This window comes from Numenius arquata, chromosome Z, assembly GCF_964106895.1.
Source record: "Numenius arquata chromosome Z, bNumArq3.hap1.1, whole genome shotgun sequence".
Lineage (NCBI taxonomy): Eukaryota > Metazoa > Chordata > Aves > Charadriiformes > Scolopacidae > Numenius > Numenius arquata.
In genome coordinates, this window is record NC_133616.1 from 85,134,802 (window position 1) to 85,158,061 (window position 23,260).

At 49.4% G+C, this 23,260-nt stretch overlaps 1 protein-coding gene across 7 annotated transcripts in view; it reads right to left on the bottom strand.

Annotated features, from left to right (window-relative positions):
* The window catches only part of PAX5 (paired box 5), a 135,546-nt gene that overhangs the window by 73,673 nt on the left and 38,613 nt on the right, over window positions 1–23,260 (bottom strand). For all 7 annotated transcript variants that reach the window (XM_074165795.1, XM_074165794.1, XM_074165792.1 and 4 more), the window contains one exon: window positions 13,590–13,765. In XM_074165795.1, coding sequence (XP_074021896.1) covers window positions 13,590–13,765 — 176 coding nt within the window. The remainder of the gene's footprint in view (window positions 1–13,589; window positions 13,766–23,260) is intronic.

A 23,260-nucleotide genomic window follows, 5' to 3' on the forward strand; every position in this document is an offset into this window, starting at 1 on the left:
GGTATTTCATATCCCCCATCATCCACCAGCTTCTGGGAAAAGTGAGTCTCTGCCCAGGTGAAACCCAACAGAGAAAGCTTTGCGCTTTCTTGTTGTGTGTTGCGAAGTGCAAGCTGAACAAATCCATGTCAACCCATAAACTTCCAAATTTCAGGCCACTTTCAAAGCTGGACACAAACACACATTCGGCATTTTTCCAAAAGATTTTCACTTTTTCTGTCAGTGTCCCTGGGGGCCTGGTGACCCTAGGGGGGTTGGGAGTCTTCTGTTTTCCATTCTGGAGGTGGCAACTTTCAACTTTCTCAAATATCCTGAATTCCACACAAATCCCCAACGTGGATCTGACCACATATAAAAAAACAAAAACAAAACCAAAAAAAACCCCAAACATAATTTTCCAAAGTTTTTCTTTCTTTTCTTCACCTGTACTACAAGGACAAATACAGTTCTCAGAAGATTTACGAAGCACTTGCTGGTTACCAGGCCTTGGGCAGGGGAGTAGAGAGGCAGCAGCAACTGAACTCCATGGGGAACAGCCTATTCACGGAGGGCAACGGGACTCTCCCTGTTTGGATCCCTTCACTGGAGTGTTTTGTGCAGAACAAGTTGTGCCAGGGTGGGCTTCAGGGGATGAAGGGGTGTGGAGATGCTCCTTCCCCTTCCCATGAGCTGCAGGCAATGCTTCACGGGAAGGGGAACATTGGGCAGGGGGAAATCATAGAACCACAGAATCGTTTGGGTTGGAAGGGACCCTAAAGCCCCCCCAGTGCCACCCCCTGCCCTGGGCAGGGACACCTCCCACCAGACCACGTTGCTCCAAGCCCCCTCCAACCTGGCCTTGAACCCCTCCAGGGATGGGGCAGCCACAGCTTCTCGGGGCAACCTGGGCCAGGCTCTCACCACCCTCACAGCAAAGAATCTCTTCCTGAGATCTAATCCTGGGGATGGCACAGAGCTTTCTTTGACATGACATTCAGTAAGGATTAGTGGGTACTGAGCCACACTAATCTCATGGGGTAAATCTTGAGCTGTTTTACCCCTTTGCTAATTAGCCAAGACCCACTGACCAGCAAACCCGACCAGCAGCAGGTCCGGAGGCTTCGGGACAAGGGGCTGGAGAAGGAGGGTCTGCCCTCACAGAGAGGGGGTAGGACAGTGTCACCCACCCCAGAGGCACCCAGTTTTCCCCGTAAGCCCATCCATCCCACCTGCCCATGGAATGGGGAAACGGGCTCCTCAGCATTGGGAAAAACACCCAGGAACATCAGAAATTGTCTGCACATGGGTATAGAAAACAAAGCAAAACAGAGGCAGGCTGCCCAAAGAGTGTGGTACCTACAGGGAACCTATAGGACACCTATAGGGTGTGTATACCTATAGGTTCCAGGCAAAGAGCCTCTGTCTGGTGACACCCACAGCCTGCTGCTGCTGGAGACTCTGCACCTCCTCGCCACCATGAAAGTCTCCAACAAGGGACTTTCTACACGGAAAAAATCATCAAAGATGACAGGTTTCGGTGAAACATTTCAGTTTTTATCAAAACATTCTCAGCTGGAGAGACAGGTTCAGCCAGACGCGCTGCTGTTGCAATAATCATCATTTTGCAGCGGAAATGTCAGCCGTGCTGGGGGCGTCCAGGCACTGCAGATGCCCTGAAACATTGCAACGAGGAAACGGCTTCGGACAACCAGAGGGGAGCCCACTGCTGGTGTGACCCAAGGGTCTCTCCCATCCCGACAGCCGCCCTGGTTTTTAGGCCAGAAGTGCGTTTGGTGTCACATTTTTCAAACTTTTCTCTACCAGAACCGGAGAGCAACAATCTGCCTGAATGAAATCAGGGACGCGGGGTCTCTGCCTTCAACAGAAACTCCCACTCGCACAAAGCCTCACAACTTGGCAATGTTCAAAAAGTGCTCATCAGCCGCATAATCTGATGACAATTTCTCGTCTACCTTCATTTTATCCATTATCTAATTGCATGTTTCAGTCCTTCAGACAGGTCTCCATAACCTGTCAAACACTTTTAGCCAAACTCAGCCTTTGAGAATTGCAGTTTTCCTGCCTGGCTCCACTTCCCAGCTCCCGTTTTGGAAAGGCACCAACTGTCCCCAGCCCCCCAAGGGTGTCTCTGAATGTGCCTCCCCTGGACTGACCCAGCCCTCGGGTCAGCTCTCAACCTGGAGGGGACCTTTGCAGCACGGAGAAGGAGCAGAGGAAACCCCTGCCTCTCCCAGGTTGCCCTTATTCAATTATATTTTCAAGGTGAGAGGAGCAGGGCTGACACCATCCCCCTACGTGTTAAGCTGCTCTCCTAATGTAGCAGCTTCCGTCCTTTCAGCTTTAATTATTTTTTTCATTTCAGCAAGTTCTGCTGCCACCAGATTTTCAGGAAGCCGTTATTCATATGAGCAGGGAGGAATTCTGAAACTAACCCTTTTTTTTTTCTGGAAGTGGTTTACCTCCACAATTGCTTTTTGACGTCATACAACTACTTCTGCAGGTTGTTTCATTCAATCCATTCCTAAACAAACGGCAGCCCAAAACTATGGCATTCTTTCAAAATCTGCACTGAGCAAGTTACTTGGGCTCCCGGGCGCCTCGTCCCAGACAGCTCTCCATCTCACCCCAAAACACCGTCTGAGCCAGGGGCTGCTCTCCCACCCCACCATGCTCTTCACATTGTCCATTGCAACTGTATGAAGTCACACCATCACCCTTGGAATGAACAGCAGGTGGGTGGACGTCAAGGTCGTAGGATAATCCAGACTGGAAGGAACCTCCAGAAGTCTCTCAAAGCAGGGCCAGCTACAGGGCCAGGCCAGGTCACTCAGGGCTTGAAAACCACCATGGATGGAGACTGCATAACTTCTGAGGGCCTCTGCCCTGCCTGACTCTCCCCAGGGGGAAGAAATGCTCCCTTGGACCCTGCAGAGCCTCTCCTGTGTCAGCCCACACCCCCATCTCTTGTACTCCCACTGCCGTGAAGAGTTTGACTCCTTCTAAGATGCTTTAGCACATCAAGATCTCCAGGTGTTCAACTGCTGTGTAGGGAGGGTACAAAGAGGGGGAGAAACCTATCTTTAGCGATTAAAATGATGGACAGATTTAGAGAAACCCTACAGAATGAGACTAAAACATCACTGATTTCCAAACCAAAGGGTAGAAATTGAATTTGACACTACTGAAAGCCTGCAAGATCCAGACATTTGCCAGGGACTAAGAAGAGAAGTCTTATTCCGTTCTTCAAATGGGAGCCCTTCCCCTCCAACACAGCGTGAGCAGGCCAGGCTTCAAATAAATCAATGGGCAAGTGTGTTTACTCACAGATTTTTCTCTCCTTCTCTTGTGGGCTAACACAGATGTAAGGAGGTTGGTCAATTTTGCTATGACATAATCTTGGCCAACTGGTGCCATTACACGGCATTGCCTTTTTTCCACAGAGAAAACCAGCTTCAGGACAATCCCACAACTATTTTCCTACACAAGTGGAGCATCACATACACACATATTGTGAAGTGCACGGATGACTCCCCTGTTGTTTTTCAAAGGGACAAAGACTACATGAGCAATCACAATGCCACTCATCTTACTCATACATTAAGCTTTGATGCGATATTGGACATCTGACAGGTGGCCAGTAAATCACTGCTCTCCTTAGCTCTCAGGAGTTCACGGTACGATTGGCTACTGCCTGTGACTTTTTCTGTAATGACAGATTCTCCACTATCTCTCTGCTGGTGACACGAGAACTTGGAAGGAGGACTCCACTGAAGAAAAAGATGTGAGGTTTTATTCAAAACTTGCTGATGTGATAGACCTCATTTATCTCTCTATACTGGAAAAAAAAATAATAGCTATTTATCACAAAACACGTGATGAACAAAGAGATACAATTACTCAAAGCCGGCTCCCAAGTTGCAAGGAAATGTGGGCATTTCCGGTGAGATAACACAAGGGGAAACCTTTTCTTAAATGTCCCACCTCTGTAGCGCACTTATGGAAGCCATGGTGAGTCTCCTGGACATCACCCGCTGCCTTTGCAGGAAGGTGCTTTGCTCTCTGTGCTCCGTTGCCGTCACTGAGATGAAACTCGGTGACCGGGGAAGCGTCCCCTGCCGGCGTCACCCAACAGAAGCAGTGTGAAGGCTGCTGTTTCCAAAAACAGTTTCCCCAGACCCTGAGGGAGAGTGCACACCACACTCCTCCTCAGTGGCACTCAGTCCCTGGGGAGCCCCCAGCCATGCCTCAACATGGTCCTTGCAGTTGCTGGACCTTGGTGCCTGCTGGAGAGCAGGGAGCACCACCAGGATGCTGGGGACAGCAGATGGGGACTCATCGGCCATGTAGGGCACATCACTGACACCCCCTCCACACGAGACCCCACACAAACATGGGAGCCTGCCCAGGGAAAAACATCCCCCACTGCAGCCATAGAGAGCAAAGAGACAAGGGACAGGGACAAAGGAGATGTTGGAGCTCCAGACACAGCAAGGCTGGCTGTTCCTTCAGCTTGGGAATTTGGATTTTCCCATATGGTCATTTCTGAGAGCACACGGGAGGAAAAGAGGGGGGTGTTAAAAACCAGGGATGCACTGCAATTCCTGATGGCATTGTCTGCCTCAGAACTTTGGTATTCCCCCTCCCTGCTGGGGCAAGGGGAGGAGGTGACAAGGACCCACACTCTGCCCCACCGGAGCCAGAAGTGGTTCCCAGGCAAAGCCAAGTGAGCCAGGGACGAGCCCCTGCAAGCCCGAGGTGGCCAGCTCAGGGCAAAGCAGCCTCGGCCCAAACCCAGACCATCGCCAGGAGATCTCCAATGAAGTACCAGCCACTGGGAGAGCTCCAGTCTTTCAAACACATCCCGAAATCCCCCAGACCTGCGCGTCGCCGCTCTCCCCCAGCCTGGTTCTACTGCACCGACTTGGCCACACGTTGCTGGGAGGAGAGGGAAGAAGCCAGCATGGCCCAGTGGCTCTGTTTTGTTTGCTTTTGCGTCCGTTTCTTCAGGCTCTGACTCACTGCAGCTCGGCTGAGGGACCCAGAAGGACAAGAAACAGCCTGTGGGTTTCCTTAGATGACAAGTACCTCCACGCCCCGCCAGCACAGCGCGGTCAGTGCGGTGAAACCCTGTCTCAGGGCAGTCAGGGACTGCCAGGAACTGCACGCTGGGCTCCACAGACCCATGGAAATGCTTCCTATCACCTTCTGGAAAAGTTTGCAGGAGAAATCCTGACCCCAGGCTGCCCACCACCTCCAGATAAAGCAGGAGAACCAGCCACCAGCTGCTCCCATGGGGAAGGACCCATGGGAAAGGGCATTGAGCTCAGGTGGGGGTGCGAGGTACCCCCTGCTCTCCCTGGACCGGAGAGTTGGCATCCCCAGGTTACCTCACATGGGTTCCTTCCCACCTCCTTTCCTCACTCAAAGACCAGACGTTTCAATCCCAGCCCCGGCTCACACAGACACCCCCGAGCGTCCAAGCAGGGTGCTCGTGGCAAAGATGATGCTGATGCAGAGAGACGTCAGCAGGATACACAGCTCCTGTCATGCTGCTTCCCCAGAATCATCCCCCCGCTGCCGCAGCCCCGCTGTCACACAAAGTACCAGGTGTCACACAACACAGTCGGCTGCGACTGTCACCACCCAACACAGCATGTCACAACGAGGCGGCACACGCAGGGAGTTTTGTGCAGTCTTCAGAAGCTCATGCACAAAAAACAAACACTTGTAAGGGAGGGCAGAGCAGAAAGGGTGCGAGCGGGTGCTGTGTTTTCTGCTGATATTCTAAAAGAAAAGGCTTCCTACTCATAAATGCTGGTTTTTTCAGCAGGAAGAAACACCATGGCAGGTTCCTCTTCTCCTTCTTGACCTTAGAGCAGAGCAGAGACAAAAGAGGAGGTGGAGCACCCCCTTCCCCAGTAGCATGATGGAAGGATGGAGGGCTCAGAGAAGAAACTCTGTCCCAAGGAAGCTTCAGCCTCTCCACATCACCAGGGACAACTCACTGCATTCAGCTGCTCTCTCTTGATCTGCACTGCTGGAGAAACTGCTTTCCTCTCCCCAGCCACCACTTGTCTTCCCCATCCAGACAGCAAGACCTTCAGGGACAGCCAGTGCACGACGCTCGTAGCCTCGTGCTGCCCGTCAGGCCCTCCCAGCACCATCAAAATCTGAACAAGCAACAATCCTGGTAATGGTGAAGAGGAAGAGGGGTGTTGAAGGCTCATCCTCCAGAACTCAAGGGAAGCACAGAGCTCCTGGCTCCCTGGAGCACTCCGGGGACCCTGGCAGAGGGAGGAGCTCTACCCAGCACCTCTGCAGAACAACTCTGCTATTTCTCCGGGAGCTGATGGCTCCCCGTGAACTGGAGGCCGTGGCAGCATCATCTCAGGGCTCAAAGGGCTTTGTGCACACAGCAGGCCTTGAACCTCACACAGGGAGACCGGGATAAGTGCCCCTGTCATCTCCAGAGAGCTGCTGCTCCTTCCCAGTGAAACACAGCTGAGCACTGGTACTCTTTAAATTTTGTCATTATTTAAAGATAATACTCAGCAAGAAAAAATATCCCCAGCCTCAGATCTCTTTCTGAGTAGCCTCTGCCTCCGTCCAAGGATGCTCTCCCCATCTCTGCCCATGTTACTGACCCGCAGGCAGAGAAGGGCAGCCCCGGCAGCAAGTACATCTCTGTGCCCCCCCAGGATGCAGTACCCCAATCCCGCACCACCCCAGCACCCCAACACAGCCCCTCTTGCGGATCAGCAGCAAAGTCCCGTATTTGGGAAATCAACAGAAGGGTCATCCTGGGGGGGGTCAAAGCAGTGAACACCCCTCCATCCCCAGTGGGCTCCATCTCCTCCATCTGCACATGGGGACATGGCACCCGAGATGGCCTGGGGTGAGTGGCCGAGCCATGGCTGCCCCCACCCAGGAGGGGATGTGTCCCCTGTGGACAGCGGGGGAGGAAGGGGGTTCTGCATGGCCTGACCCCCTGCAGCGGTCACAGGCACCCACCCTGCTCCCAGCTGCTGTCCCCCCGCCCAGACCCCGCGCCCTTTCCATTCGGTAGGGGTATTGATCTGCTGGCAGCAATGGGCTGGATAATTAGCCAGGAATTAGGGTTTCTATTACAGCCAGGAGGCTGCCCCAGCTGATTTATCACCTGAATAATTTACTGTGATTGAAAGGAAATTAAAATGAACTCCATTTGACAACTGTGCGCTTTTATGGGCTTTAGTGAAGACTCAAAAGCCAAATTAATAGCCTGGTGTTGTTTAATAGTCTACTGAGAGTAAATATGGGAAGGTTTTTCCTCTCCTGATGTGCTCTCCTAGGCTGGGTTTTAGAGTTGTTTTTTTTTCCCCTCCCACCAATAAAGCCACAGAGAGGGCTGGAGGAGGTTTCAGCTGGAAGATGTGAAAACCCCAGAGCCGCCCTCGCTCCCGGCTCCTCTCCACGCTGCCACGCTTGCCCTCGCCTGATCGTTTCTGCGGGCAGAGGGCAGAGGGGTTCATACTGCCAGCAAAATGGGGGCGAGCAGGCAGCACCCACAGACTGCCCCTGCCGACACTGGCACCAGCACAGCCCATCTGGCTGCCAACCCTGGCCAAGCTCCACCAGCATGGAACCGGGGACCAGCTGCCCATGGTGGGGACAGAGAATGGCAGAATCACAGAAGAACTGAGGTTGGCAGTGACCTATGGAGGTCATCTAGCCCAACCTTCCTGCTCAAGCAGGGTCACCTAGAGCCAGTTGTCCTGTACCAAGTCCAGTTGGATGTTGAACATCTCCAAGGATGGAGATTCCACAACTTCTCTGGGCATCCTGTGCCAGTCCTCGGTCACCCTCACAGTGGAAAAAGTGTTTCCTGATCTTCAGGTGGAATTTCCTGTGTTTCAGTTTATGTCCATTGCCCCAGGTCCTGTCACTGGGCACCACAAAGAGTCTGGCTCCATCTTCTTTACAATCTCCCTTCTGGTCATTATACACATTCGTTAGATCTCCCTCTCGAGCCTTCTCTTCTCCAGGCTAAACAGTTCTGGCTCTCTCAGCTTTTCCACAGAGGAGAGATGCTCCAGACCCTTGTGGCCCTTTGTTGTACTCTCTGGTATATCCATGTCTTAGCATTTATGTCCATTTGTCAAGCCGTGTGTTGTTGCCTTGTTTTCCTCACTCTTCATTTACCACACTCTGCCACACAAGCCATGGGCAAGAGCTTGCATCTACATGCTCAAATCTCTTCTGCAGGGGGCAGATCAAGAAAAGGTTTGACTCCGGACACTCAAATATAGACAAGAGTCAGTGCCATAATTTTCACTGGAAGACACAAGCAAATATTAGCTCTGTATTTCTCATTGCAAGCCTCAGGGTACTTTAAGAAGATCTTCAGCAGCCGCTGTCCACCCAAAGGTAGTGTCCCTCAGGAAAAAACATATTATTCACACAAACAAAAAAATGAGTCATCCTTTCCGGCTCTAACTGACTTTTCCTGACTTCTCTTGTATCCGACACGTTTCTGGCTTTTCCCTTTACTTATGAAGATCATACCCCAACACTAAGGAGGATCATACATCTTCACACTCTCGGGAGCTGCATTCCTGTGGACATACCATCCATCAGCTCCATACAGTGAAAAACAAATTTTTTCATCTTTCCGAGGTGGCAAATACTTGGCCAGATACAAGTTACACCTGAAGATTTCCAAAAGGGCTTATGCCCTTGTCTTGGACAGTTCAGAGAACTTCTTCATCACAAGTCTCTCTGAAACAGAGGGCAGTTTGGTTTTAACTTTGTGCGAAAATCCCATCATTGCAGGTGAGGCTGGAGTGGATAACCTTTAAAGGTCCCTTCCAACCCCAACTGTTCTATGATTCTATGATAATTTTTCCAACTTTTTTCAATTTATTAGTAATTTTTTCAGATTCATTAGTTATCCAAATTTCATCTGCCTGTGCTTATCTCCAGGTCCAGACTTATCTGCCCTGCATGTCATGAATACGTTTATTAGTATATCTTTGCCTGGTTTCTACCTAAGCCCAGAATATTTACATTTTATTCAGAAATGAATACAAGAACAGATACTCAGTTTAGTTCTAGCTACAGGCAATGGGGAAGCATCATCAAGGGGCTGGGGAATTATCTGCTATTAGCGGCAAGCACTTCTAACTCAGTGACCTACATTGTGTTGAATCTGGTCACATCATGTTATGCCTCATTATGGCCCTGATCTAAAGTCTATTGAAGTCAATAGAAATATTCCTCTTGGCTTCAATGAGTATTCGATTGGACCCATGTGTGAAGCTGGAAATACAAGAGAATCCATTTCTGTTGTGGACAGAAATCTGGCATAGATAATTCTCTTCTTTATTCCAAGGAAATTAACGCACTGCCTCTCTTCCTGAGAGTCGATCCTTCTGTATATCCTTCACTCCACAGTCTTCCCCTCTAGAGGCCTTCCTCCTGCTCCCATGGCCACCAAAAGCACACCGATCCATGAGCCCCAGGCTTGCCCCCTGCACCCGTCCTGCCTCCCCTGGCCCTGGCAGGTCTTGGTTGATCTCCAGGAACATCTTCTGCCCATGTTTTAATTGGAGAATGCATTCAAGTCAACGGTTCACCTGAGCTCCTCCACCCTTCTGTCTGGAATGGTAGGAAGCCACCGGAGGACGATGGGCCTCACAGGCACCTCCAGTTCCTCCATCCAGGAGGTCCTAATGGACCAGGCACTGGAAAATGACACCAGTCGCTGTAGCAGCTCTGTGCATAGGGAGGACGTGGGATGAGCCCCAGTTCTGGATGAAGTCTGAATTGTTGATGCAGTGACCATAAATGGTGGGTTTTGCCTGTGACACGGGCCAGGTGGGAGTACCGTGGTCCACCATGGAGGTGGCTGTACAGGGCAACTCCAGGGCAGGCAGGAAAACCTGTTCCTTGTGTCAGTATGGCTTTTGCATGAAGGGAAGTCTGGATATTGGCAAGGTGAGGAACCTCCCCCATGACCATGGGACCAGGGGGCCAACATTGGAGAGCAGCAGGACCACCCACACACACATCAAGAAGTATGGAGAGGAGAACCAGGAGGCAGATGCTGTGGAGGCTCTCCTTCTCTGGGAACCCAGGGTTACCCGATGTTCAAGCCCTGGACTTTGTCTCAGCCGATGGTGGCCAGCAGCCAGGAGTGGAATGGCAGCATGATGGCGGTGCTGCAAATACACCGCTATTTCAAAACCCGTGCCCAGAAATACGTGAAATCAGTTTTCCACCAACATTTGTAGCCAGTGCAAATTGATCACGGGCTGCTTGCAAAAAATGAGCACAAAAGGGCACAAGCGTGAGGGAAAGGCATTCATTGTACACATGGATTCATGGTTATAGCAGGTTTCCGTTGGGGCCAGGGTGCTTCTAGAGCACTTTATGCCTCGGTGACTCCCCAGATGCACAGAGGCGAGGGGACTCGACTATGTTTGCACAGCCAGCCCTCAGCCTTGGGCTTCCTAGCTCCCAGTGTTTAACTACACAAACCCACGGTGGGATCCCTGCCTCACCCATACCTGCCATGGACACCATTTCCGGACAAAGGACTGCCTGCTATTTTATTTTATTTTCCTGTCATTTTCCAACAGTTGCCTTCTCTCTCTGCGTTGTCTGAGCCCTTCCCCAAAGACAAGTACTCGTTCCCTGTGGGTCTCTCTACAGAAGGCACAGCTTACAGCTGACGTGAAAACTCAGATGATGCTTGTCAAGAGCACATCATATTTTGAGGTGAGAAATAACTCATGAGTCTTCATTCTACACAGGTGAACCAAGGGAAACATTAATGATGGAAAAGTCAAGGAAATAGACTGGAGGCACCCAAAGTAAAGGCTTTGGCAGCAGTGAACAAGCACTTCTACACAGCCCATCTACACATCCACCTACATGAGGGGTGATGTACAATTTCCAACAGGCAAATTTTGCCCAGAAAATGCATCGGGAGGACTTTGGGCAGCAGGAGACAGACTTCAGCTGGGAACCAAGGACACTGTGGCTGCCAATGCTTTGTGTGGCCATGGGACTATTCCCAGAGCACAAGCAAGAAGGAAGACCCGCGAGGAGCTGCAAAACAGGGAGGAAAAGGAAATTCCTTGTCTAGAGAACAGCAATTCTTCCAGTAAAATACCCGGAGCCCTCCTCAGGAAAACAGCGCAGGGGCATCAACAAGTTTTTGTGCCCAAGTAAAATTAGTGATATTCAGCTGGCGCTGCTATGGAACCAAGTTTCTAATAAAATAGATAAGCATTGGGTTGGCAGCTCCTACTAGACTTCTCCCCACACCTTGTCTCTATGGGGAGGAGCATCTTTTCCTTATTTTCCCCTACGGAAACAGCTCAGGACTCCATACACCCGCTGCTGCCTGGTGCAAGGCTCCAGGGTTGGTGGCACCAGCCAAACACTGGAGGCAAGTGTTGGTCTATTACAACAATCTATTGCAGGGACAACTCCGGCTTTCCAAGTCACATCATTAATGTCCTCAGTATTCTCTTCCTCATTAATTTCTTTGGCTTTACTAATTGATCCAGACAGCTTCCCTGCTTTGGTTAAATATCACGACAGCTTTGCTTGACGCCAAAGAGGTAAAACACAACTGCGTTGGTCGTGCCGCATCCCTATGAACCAGAGCTAATCATACACATCACGTGTGTTCATGTCGAGGGTTACACTTCACATGGCCCCCAAAAAGCAGAAGCCAACCCCAAAGAGCCGCAAGCCCTTAACTGTGGGCCAGCCTTCCCAAAGCAAATGACAGTGCTCCAAACTATATGAAAGCAAACAACTAAAAATTCCATTTGTAATTAAACTTTAAAATGCCTTGGTGAGGTGTTTCTGCTGAGCACCTTTGGTACATCACAATATCACATTTCTCGGCATCTATTTGACTTCCCAGGGCATGCAGAAAGTACTGTGTTAACCAGATTGACAGGGGCATATCTGCAATCGTAACTCCCTGGTGGCACAGACATTCTCGTCACAACTGCTTACATGGACCCAGGGAGATCCTTGCTCCACCAACAGCCAAATATCCCATATTTGATAATCAGGGTAACACTTCACTGACATCCTCGTTCAATTTCCCCATTCTTCCCACTAAACCATCAAAAGTTTATCTCTGGATTAACATTCACTGCTGGACTGTCTCCCTTGAGCTACAGTGATATGACTCAGAGACTTCAGAACACAGAAACAAAGACACAATCCTCTTCCATCACCGCTTTCTTTGTAACGACTTTTTTGGCATATGAAAGTCATTAAAGAGGGACAAATCTAACACCACACAACGTCTAAGTGACCAACGCTGAAAGGCTGGCTGCCAGAGTGGGTGCAGTGCCTGTCCTCTCCAGTATCACCCGTGTTCAGATGGGATAACCACCACCTAGTGGTACGTGAAGGCCATTTCACCTTCCAGAGACACTGCTTCTTTGGCTTTCCTAACGAGTTTGTTTTTTTTTTTTAAAATCTAATTGACCTCAGCATCTTCCCCATCTTTTTCCAGCTTGAGTTCAGATCTGCAGAATTTCTTGGCAAATACAAACCAGGGAAACCACAAAACCAGCAGAAGCTGGTGAAAAACAAATTGCTTTATGAATGAAATAGCAAATGACAGATGTGAGCTGAAAGACGTGAGGAATTTCTACTTTACCATATGACTTTCACCCTAACTAAGTCATTTTTCAAAAAATTCATACCGATACATGTTCCTTAACTAGAGCCACGATGGCAGTAGGCTGCCATGAGATAATCTCTAGTGGCCCCCAAATGTATAGATTCCTCCAAGGGAAATCAGTGTTTGTCTGCAGTTTGAGAGTTCATCCACCTTGCTCAAAAGCGGGTCTAGCATTAAGAATGCTGATGATTAATGGCTGGATACACCATTAAGTAGCAAACTACTATTGGTGCTGACAACAATATATGCATTTCCACCTCCCCCTCAGCAGCTAAATTAAAGGCTGCCACCCAAGAAGAAGGAAACACAGAGAGACAGAGCTCATCAGTTTTCGCATGTGCTTCTGTATCACGCCTGCAAAAATGGAACTTTCCCAAAAAATTAGTGCCAAGTCCTTCTCAAACACACAGCTAATCTGTAGGTGCAACTAATTTACCTTCACATACTAATTGGGTGTTTCTCTCAGCAAATGGCCAATTACATGCCTAATAAGCCATTTCTGGATACAAAAATCTAATTTGTGTGCACAGTCATGCTAAATATGAACCAAAATTAGGCATTGAGTTTTGCAAGTCTTCTCCTTGTTACCTGCATAGCCTGCTTTTGATCTAACAAAAGCATCAGAAGCTGTGATGCTCTTTAAGGACTAATTTGATGTAACTGGCTCAGATCAGGTGTAATTTCATACCCAAACACTTGCAAATGTTTACACAATGAGTGTTTTCCTTCATTTTTTAATCCTCAAGCCTTTTACAGCTAATGTGCACCTGGCTGAAGGGCGTGATATGATGCCTTTTTCTCCATGTTTTTCCACTGAGACTCTGAGAAGTGTTTGGTGATGTCCACCAAGCAGAAAGCACATCTGGAAAACACTGAATGTCTGCAATAGTACCTGCTCGGGTTTGATGGGCTCAGTTGTCGTGAAAATGTCAGAGTAATGTTGCCTCTCGAAGACTCGATCCAACACTTCTAGCTGCTGCTGAGTGAAAAGGTCTCCTCGCATCTGTTTCCGAAGAAAATCTCTGCCCGGGAGAGAATGGCCATTTGGTACCGGAGATTCCTGAATACCTTTCAAAGAGGAGAAAGAAGACAGAGAATAAGCAATTGTCACAATGATGAGACCTACAGAGACTGCCTCATTTTATCCCCTGAATACACGTGTGTACCAGTTTGGTGACACCATGTGGACTCTTCGGGAGGAGGTTCCAAGCAAGACACATATTGCCAGAAGACGCTCTGACCAGTCTTCCACCACAGCCAACCCTCAACACAATTTACCATCAATGATTTCACACATAATTTCAAGGCAGGACAAAGGATAATGGTCACATCTTTGCTCGTATCATTTTTACACCACCACCTGAGAACCTGTCTGGTTCATGGTTGGATGCAGAAGGACATGAGAGGATAAGGACACTACCTGATGCTACAGTCACAAGCCCACTTGGGTCATCTCTAGCAGATCCGCTTTGCTCGTACACTTCACCCCCTTCCTGCAGAACCCACAGATTGGGCTCAGCTCCATCCCATGCCAAGCGCTGAGCTATGGTGTGCTCATGTCCATCCAGCAGAACTTCCTGCTGGCCAAGAGACCTCCAAAACACCATCACTGCCTGTCCCATACTGCGACGGGACATCGCTGGGACTGTTACCACTGCAACACCCTCAGTGAGGCCCGACCCCATCCCATCCACTCTCCTGGCACTGCAGCTTCTCTTTGTGTTTCTTAAGCTCATTGGTGTGATGAAAGCTCAGGCTCCAAGGCACGTTTTTCTCTCTCCCCACTTTGGCAGAAATTTTTAGCAGAAGTCACAAGTGACTGCCCATGGCTGAAAAGCCATGAGACAAGTTTGAAAAATGTTTAGATTGGCAGTTCAAAAAGACTCTTGCAATAGAGGGGCTTGTTTCAATTTGCTTTTTGCAGATTCACAGTGGTTTTCTACTTTTCCTTCACCTGTCAGTGCTAGAAACGTATCTTTTATGCACTGAAAGCTGAGGTCTGCAGTATTCCCAGGACTCCAGGAGGTGGAACTCCAAGAACAACAGTAAATATCAGATTTCTTCTCCAGATGGCAACACCGCACTAAGACAGAGGAAGGAAACCTTTTAAAAATAGAATCTCGCTGCCAAAGTAGTTTTGAGGAGCAGAATTCAAATGCACCCTTAACAACAGGATTTTCTGGAGCGCTGCAGTGTCTTACACTCCAAACAGTCCTGCAGTGGAATAACATCACTCAGACCTTCTCTGGTAAATTCTGCATCAAGATTGTTGAGGGCACAGGCCCCAGGCAATCTGTGCAGAGTCACCCTGCGTCTGCAGGCATCAGCTTTGTCCCCAGACACGTGTGGACCACCAGAAACATGGGTGAGGCCTGGTGGACAAGGTTTTTCGCAAAGGGCTGTGGATTTGAGATCACCCTTTGGCACAGCTGGATTTTGCAGAAAATGCTGTGTATCCAGAAAAACAGGCTGCTTTTAAGACAGATCTCTCAAACTGGGGGACCAACATGCAGAAATACTTTTTTGACCCAAGTCACTCTGCAACAAGCTTGGCCGAGGTTGCCCAGAGAAGCTGTGGCTGCCCCATCCCTGGAGGGGTTCAAGGCCAGGTTGGAGGGGGCTTGGAGCAACCTGGTCTGGTGGGAGGTGTCCCTGCCCAGGGCAGGGAGTGGCACTGGGGGGGCTTTGAGGTCCCTTCCAACACGAACCATTTTATGATTCTAAGCTGCTTACACTGAACAGGCATTTGATGGTCTCAATTAGTGCTGGAAACTTCCTTCTGAATTTTAGTTCTGCAATTTAGGCAACAACAGATTTATCTTTACCTGTTTAGACAAAGTTGTGCAACTTAAATCAAGAGTAGTCAACGTTGGCTTTTGTAAAGTGCAAGCATCAGTTTATTCCACACAGGAAAAAAACCCCGAACCTGCTCTATGAATAGAAATCTAAGGATGTGTACAGAGCTGCAAAAAAATACAAAGGGATATAAAAGAGCAGTGTATCTTTAAATCTTTTTTTTTTTTTTTTTTTTTTTTACTATTCTAAATCAAATAATATCTAATAGGCCTAGTGCTGGGTTTAGTCAACCATGGCTTATAAAATTATAATTCTGGTTGCTAGCTGCATGGTAGCAAAAGGCCGGGGAGACCCTGTCTCTGGAGCACGGAAACGTTGGCTTTAAATTTCAGGTTAAACTAATGTTATTCACAATTTGGCATCAAAGTTAAAGCTTTATGCAGTTTTGGTCTAAGGGGGGTGATGAAAGGGAGTGAAATGATCCAAGAAGTGGTATGACCTGGAAAATGTTCTTGGCGACGCCAGTGCAGTTTGCGCGTTGTTTATGCACCCGGAGATCAGGTGCATAATGAGACCCCATCGTATTTGAATGCAGAGCAGCCGACCCGCGTTCCGCTGGCAGCATTCATGTTACGGAGGGCAGCTCCGGGATTTTTTGGGGTGAATACTCTGGAAAAGAGGAGCCAGCGGAATCACAGACTGGCAGGGGTTGGCAGGGACCTCTGGAGACCACCCAGTCAAATGCCCTGACAGAGCCGGGTCACCCAGAGCAGGTCACACAGGAACGTGTCCAGGTGGGTTTGAACGTCTCCAGAGAAGGAGACTCCACCACCTCTCTGGGCAGCCTGACCCAGGGCTCTGCCACCCTCACAGGAAAGAAATTCCTCCTCATGCTTAGATGGAATTTCCCAATTTCCCATATTCCAGTTTGTGCCGGTTGCCCCTTGTCCTGTCACTGGGCACCACTGAAAAACGGCTGGCCCCATCCTCCTGACACCTGCCCTTTAGATATTGCTCAGCATCCATGAGATCCCCTCCCAGTCTGCTCTTCTCCAGCTGAACAGCCCCAGGTCTCTCAGCCTTTCCTCAGCAGAGAGATGCTCCAGTCCCTGAGCATCTTCGTAGACCTGAATTGGGCTAAGTAGCCCTAAGTTGGGCTATGAAGGAAGGCGAAGCCTGGCAGAGTGGCCTCGGCCGGGTCCAGGCTCCCAATGCCAACCCAGGAGCTCTGTGTCCAGAGGGGCGGCTAGGGATGGAGAGGAGCCTGGAAGAAGAGGAGATGTCCCCCCACAAGCAAACACCGTGCAGGAGAGAGCCACGAGCGAGCCAGCGGGTGAGGCAGGGTGCAGGGAAGAGTGCCAGGGGATGAAATCCCATGGGGATGGCAGTGGGGCTCTGAAGGGGTTCAAAACTGAAGAGCAGGACTTGGTACACATGGCTGGAGCAGCCATCAGGGAGGGGTGTCTCCCCACACCACCCACACTCCTCCAGGTGGTCTCCACACGTCCTCCAGAGGGGCTGGGATGGGATGAGCCTCCAAGACACACTCCCTATCGTGGCCGTGCTGAGATGAGCGTCAATGCACACAGGGTTCGCTGCCAGGGAGAAACCCAGTGGGAATGGGGCAGGGCCAGGACTACCAGGGTGGCTGTCACTGCCCAAAGGACCCAGAACCTTGGTGAAAGGAGACTGGGAACACCCAAACTCCACTCGTCCTCATTATTGCTCCCGCTCTGCTTCCTGGGAGCGAAGGGAGAGCTGGTTCTGTTGTGCTGTGCTTCCCAAACTCAGACTAAATACATTCCATTGCACAAGCAAAGGACTTTCTACGTACTGCACATGACACGTGAAAGTTCGTGAAGGTCTTTGGGATGCGTTTGCCTGTTAGACATTATATAAATGTGAGATAATTACCATTAGCATTATGCATTGTTTGAATACTCCAGAATATCTTTGATAATTAAAATACTGTTGGCAGGTTTGAAACACTTTGGGTTATAAATAGGCTCCAGGGAGTGGTAAAAACATTTTTCATATAATCAATGCATCCACCTAGGAGGGTTATGTTTTGTTGACAGTAGCACTATGTGTGTACCTACCTACTCTGCAAAACAATTAGTTCCCAGTCCAATGGCATCTTTCCAGAAATGCTAATGAAGAGCACAGGTATAATACTCCTCTTAACGCAAAAGAGGATATTCTTCTCAGAGAAATGTTTCATCCATTACCTCCGGCAGATCACACAGACGGGACAAGGTGGTGCCCTTAGACCACCACTTTCTCAACCACCTCAGACACAACACAGCTCCCTCCCAGGTTGCCCAGAGAAGCTGTGGCTGCCCCATCCCTGGAGGGGTTCAAGGCCAGGTTGGAGGGGGCTTGGAGCAACCTGATGTGGTGGGAGGTGTCCCTGCCCAGGGCAGGGGGTGGCACTGGGTGGTCTTTAATGTCCCTTCCAACCCAAACCATTCTACATTATGTGACTCACCAATTTGGGTACACCTTGGCACAGGACAAAAGCCAGGCATGCTTCCAAAGAAACTGGCCTGGCTTGGCCGGCTGAAGGCTACGATAATGTTAATATTACAGACCAGCAAAGATTTCCTACAGCTACCCGGAGCCTGGGCAGTCTGGGGAGAGTAAGGCACAGAGCATGGTCTCTAAGAGGAGACACCATGCACAGTCTTGCTGACCAAAGGCTGCCTAAATGGTGCAGCTATCACACAGAAACACCACATCTTCGTTAATTAAGAGAAAGTTATTTGCTGGGGACCTAAGCAAATGGCATGATCAGTTTAAAGAATTGCATAAGTTGTGATTTCTTTTTTTTTTTTTTTTTCATTTTAACATAGTTTTACAGTTAAATACCTGTGTGTTGTGGTTTAACCCCAGCCAGCAACTAGGACCACACATCTGCTCTCTCCCTCCCGAGCCCCCCAGTGTGGTAGGGAGAAGAGGTAGAAAAGGCAGGGAAATCGTGGGCTGAGATAAAAACCATTTAAGAGAACAGTAACAGAAGAGGAAAATAATAATAATAATAACAACAACAACAATAATAATATAATAATAGAACATACAAAATGAATTGATATAACGCAAGTGGGTCTCACCACCTGATGACTGATTGCCCAGCCTGTCCCAAGCAGTGATTTCGGATTCCTGCCCCCAGCCAACCCCCATTTATGCACTGAACGTGTGTCTGTGGTATGGAATATCCCTTTAACCAGCTCATCCTGTCTGTGCTCCCTCTCGGCTTCCATGGGAAGCCAAAAAAGTCCTTGACTAATGTCAACATTACTTAGCCAACAACACACATTATCAACGTTATTCTCATAGTAAATCCAAAACACAGCAGCTACTGGAAAGAAAATTGACTCTGTCCCAGCTGAAACCAGGACATTGTCCATGACATGTTTTCTGAAACAGCAGGAGAATATTTGAAATTGCTAAATACACCTAAAATAGATTTTTAGCGGTACTCACCACATAACTCACTTGATTTGAAACAGTGTTTTGTTTCTAGTTTCTAAGACTATGGGCCAAAGTAAGGACATCAAATGACCCTCGAGCCTATCTTCACAAAGCCCTAGAGCGCATTTAAAAGCCCTACAGCTTAGCATTAAAAAAAAAAAAAAAAAAAAAAAAAAAGCAGAATATAAAAGTACCAATAAAACCCACTGAAATAAAGCAAAAGATGAAGTCCACCATGTCTGTTTTGATTTGGGGGCAGACCCTGCCCTGGTCTGAGTGGGTGCAGCTCCAGCCAAGGACGCAGCCAGGGGACAGAGGCTGAGAAATGGGTACCATCCGCAAATCCTATCAGAATAATATTCCCAGTGCAATTAATAATAATGGTGAAGCCATGAAGCGCACACTTCCGTGGTGCATCTGTCTGATGCCCTGCTTTCCTGAAGAAAAAGAGCATCTTCTGGTTTCAGGTTTTCAGGTTGTTTTCCATTTTTTTTAAACAAGGTGGTTTTACAGGGTTAATCAAGGAAGTAAATCGCTAGTACCATGAACAGCCCATATTCATAAAGGACATGGTTTCTGTCTCTAATTTGTACTGTCCAACTTCATTACCTGGTATCATACCTAATTACTCCACCTTATAGGGAAATGCAGGCTAATTAGGAAGGATGTTATTCACCACATTTAAAACATTATGAAGCAAATGAAATATTACCAGGAGGCAAAAAGGTGATTTGTTTCCTTGTAGCACACCTGTAAATTAGTCTAGAGAAGATAAAGACTTTGTTTAATTACCATTTGGAAGGCTTTGTTTAAAACGTAAACTGAATTTTCATGCCACCTTCTCAGAATTGTGTGCATTTGGCAGCTTCGTGCTCTTCCCAGCAAGGTGTTACTTTCAGAGCCACAGACACAGGGAGAGACCTTTGCATTTGCACTATTTGAGTTTTATAAGCACTGTTATTTATTTTTTCAAAGGACAGTATCACTAAAAAGAAGCTTTATATTTTGAAGTGTATATAGCTGATCATCGCGCAAATATTTTCAAGAGAAATCACTATATTTCACGAAGATGGGTATGGGTTTTGCCGTAGATCAAAGTGAGAAAGAGGGGAAAAAAAGATAAATCATCAGAGATCCAAAAATACTTTTCATTTGGAGAAGATATCAGGCCATTTCGATGGCACTGATAGAGTCTCTGCTCTGTCTCCATTACCCACTGAAGGCAGCCGGAGTCAGGAGCTGACTACGCTAGATTATATTCCCTATAAGATGGTCACCAATATATATATATATGATCTTCAACCTCTATTGATTGACCAATTTCACAAGCAAAGACTGGTGAAATGAAGCTGAAATGAACATCATGCTTTAACTCATTGAACCCATCAGGCCTGAGTTAATCTCACTGCCCACTGTCTCTGATAGAATTCAATTGATCAATCATGTTTCGGTGATAGTACCATTTCAGTGGCTTATTGCTTCTTCATTTCAAGGCTTGACCTGTTAGATATACTTGGACCAGCTCTGCTCCTCCTGGAGACATGGAGACCAGCGTCTGCCAACAGCAGCGCATTATCCTGCCTCCGGGCTTGGAAAAACTCATGAGGGGGGGTTGCTGAACATTCCCATCTTCATGTTGTGGTTTTAGGGGTATTTTACTGATTCTGCACTCAGGCTGGGTGTGAGGACATGAGGAGCCCAAGACCCCAAGCCCCCTGCCCTCTGGTCAGCACCCGCCACCTCCACCCCACACCATTCCCACTTGGACAAGGAGGGAAAACACCATTTTTGTGGCACATCTGGGCTCCATCCCCGGCGACCCAGCCATCGGTCGGTGCCCATACTGCCCTGGGGGTGGCCACAGCTGGACACTGCCCAGAACATCTGCAGGGGTTCTCCACACTTGCACTAGTGCTGGACCACAGGAGGTCTTCAGCAGTCTCCAACCCGCCATTTGGATGCATGACCATGGGGTACACTCCGCCTGTCCCCCATCTACCCACCATCCTGCCCTTTGCTCCTGCACAGCCTGTTGGAGCCATTCGGGCTCTGCTGCCACCCTGGTCCCAGCTGCCCTCATCCCAGACAACAGCAAGGGGGGGTCCCCAGGCTCTCACAGAATCCCAGGCTGGCAGGAATTGGAAGGAACCTCTGGACACCACCCAGTCCAACCCCCTGACAGAGCAGGTCGCACAGGAACGTGTCCAGGCAGGTTTGAACGTCTTCAGAGAAGGAGACTCCATCACCTCTCTGGGCAGCCTCTTCCAGGGCTCTGCCACCCTCACAGGAAAGAAATTCCTCCTCATACTTAGATGGAATTTCCCATGTTCTAGTTTGTGCCTGTTGCCCCTTGTCCTGTCACTGGGCACCACTGAGAAGAGCCTGGCCCCATCCTTGCCCCCTTCTTGGCCACACGGGCACATCGTTGGCTCACAGTCAACTTGTTGCCCACCAGGACTCCCAGGTCCCTCTCTGCAGAGCTGCTCTCCAGCAGGACAACCCCAACCTGTACCGGTGTGGGGAGTTATTCCTCCCAAGGTGCAGGACGCTACACTTGCCCCTGTTGAACTTCATAAGGTTCCTCTCTGCCCAACTCTCCAGCCTGTGCAGGCCTCTCTGTGTGGTGGCATGGCCTCCTGGTGGGTCAGCCACTCCTCACAGTTTTGTGTCATCACCTCTTGACAGGGTGCCTTCACCCTGTGTATGGTTGCAAACCAGGTTGCATCTTCCTGGCTGCCCATGGTGAATCCTCACCATGCTGCTCCTGGCAGCACCCATCTGCCATGCAGAGTACCAGCTCCAAGGAATGGAAGAAGGAAAATGGAAGTCTCTGAGCTGCACCATTGGCATGTCAGTGCTGCTCCTCCCAAAACACTCAGCCGTGTGGCAATTAGCACTTTTATCACCAACCAGCATCCTCTGGTCTTTCGCAGAGAAGTGATGGAGCTCCTCTCCACCATGAGAACATTTGTCTGTGCTCTCTAGGACAGCTGGAGGTCTGCCCTTATGTACGAGCCAGAGCCAGGCATATGCCCAGAAGATGTACGAGCCAGAGCTGTGCCTGTGCACCCAGGAGGTGCCACCCCACTGTGTGGTTGCACACCCAGGGCGCGACCACAGCTGCAAAGCTGCACCACCAAGCTGGTTACAGGCTTCACCAAATAAGGAGGTTTTATTTAACAGAACAGATTTCCCAGGACGTTACAGCTCATCTCCTCCCACAGTGATTTTAATCCCACAGCAGCCACACAGAAATTTTATTATAAATCTCCTAGTTTGTGCTGGGAAAGCCCTGCAGTCTCCCCATCCCACACTTCCCTCTGAAGCAATCAGCGAAGGCGTGGTGGGACCTCGCACAACCTCGCACCTCTGCAGCCCTAACATGAACGTGACAGCCTATGGACCTGGACTAACACTTGTGCAAGCAGTGCCATGGAGTGGGGACGGGTCGCTTGTGCACTCGCAGGCACTTCGTCTGCAGGACAGAGATGTGGTCCCACCAGGGCAGAGGAGAGGGGGAGCATGAGCTCCCTTGACCTGCTGGCCACGGTCTTTTTAATGTCTCCCAGGAGACCATTGGCCTTCTTGGCCAAGGTCAATGTGCCCCAAGGGCACATTGCTGGCTCATGGGACTTGTCCACCAGGACTCCAAGGTCCCTCTCTGCAGAGCTGCTTTCCAGCAGGTCACCCCCAATCTCTACCAGTGTACAGAGTTACTCCTCCCGAGGTGCTTTGCTCACACAATAAGCGTCGCAGGATGCAGCCCCCGTTGCTGATGGTGCTGGTGGGCTGGAGGGCTTCCAGTGAGGTCAGAGCATCTTCGGGCAGGTCTGGGCTTGCTTTGCTAGCTGGGGCTCCAGTGAGGGCTGTGGAGGGAGCCAGGCACCCTGGGGCTCTCTGGACCATCCCCTGCCATGCTCTGGGCCAGCAGCAAAGCTCACGAAGTTCATGAAGCTTATATTAGCGTTACATATAGTCATATATATAATACATATATTATATTAGCATTATATATTATATAGCATTATCAATGCTTGACAATATCTAAAGGGTGAGTGGCAAGAGGATGGGGCCAGACCCTTCTCAGTGGTGCCTGGTGACAGGACAAAGGGTAACGGGCACAAGCTGGAACATGGGAAATCCCATCTCAACACGAGGAGGAGCTTCTTTCCTGTGAGGGTGGCAGAGCCCTGGGACAGGCTGCCCAGAGAGGTGATGGCGTCTCCTTCTCTAGAGACATTCAAACCCACCTGGACACGTTCCCTTCCAGTCTGTTCTGGGTGACCTGGCTCTGGC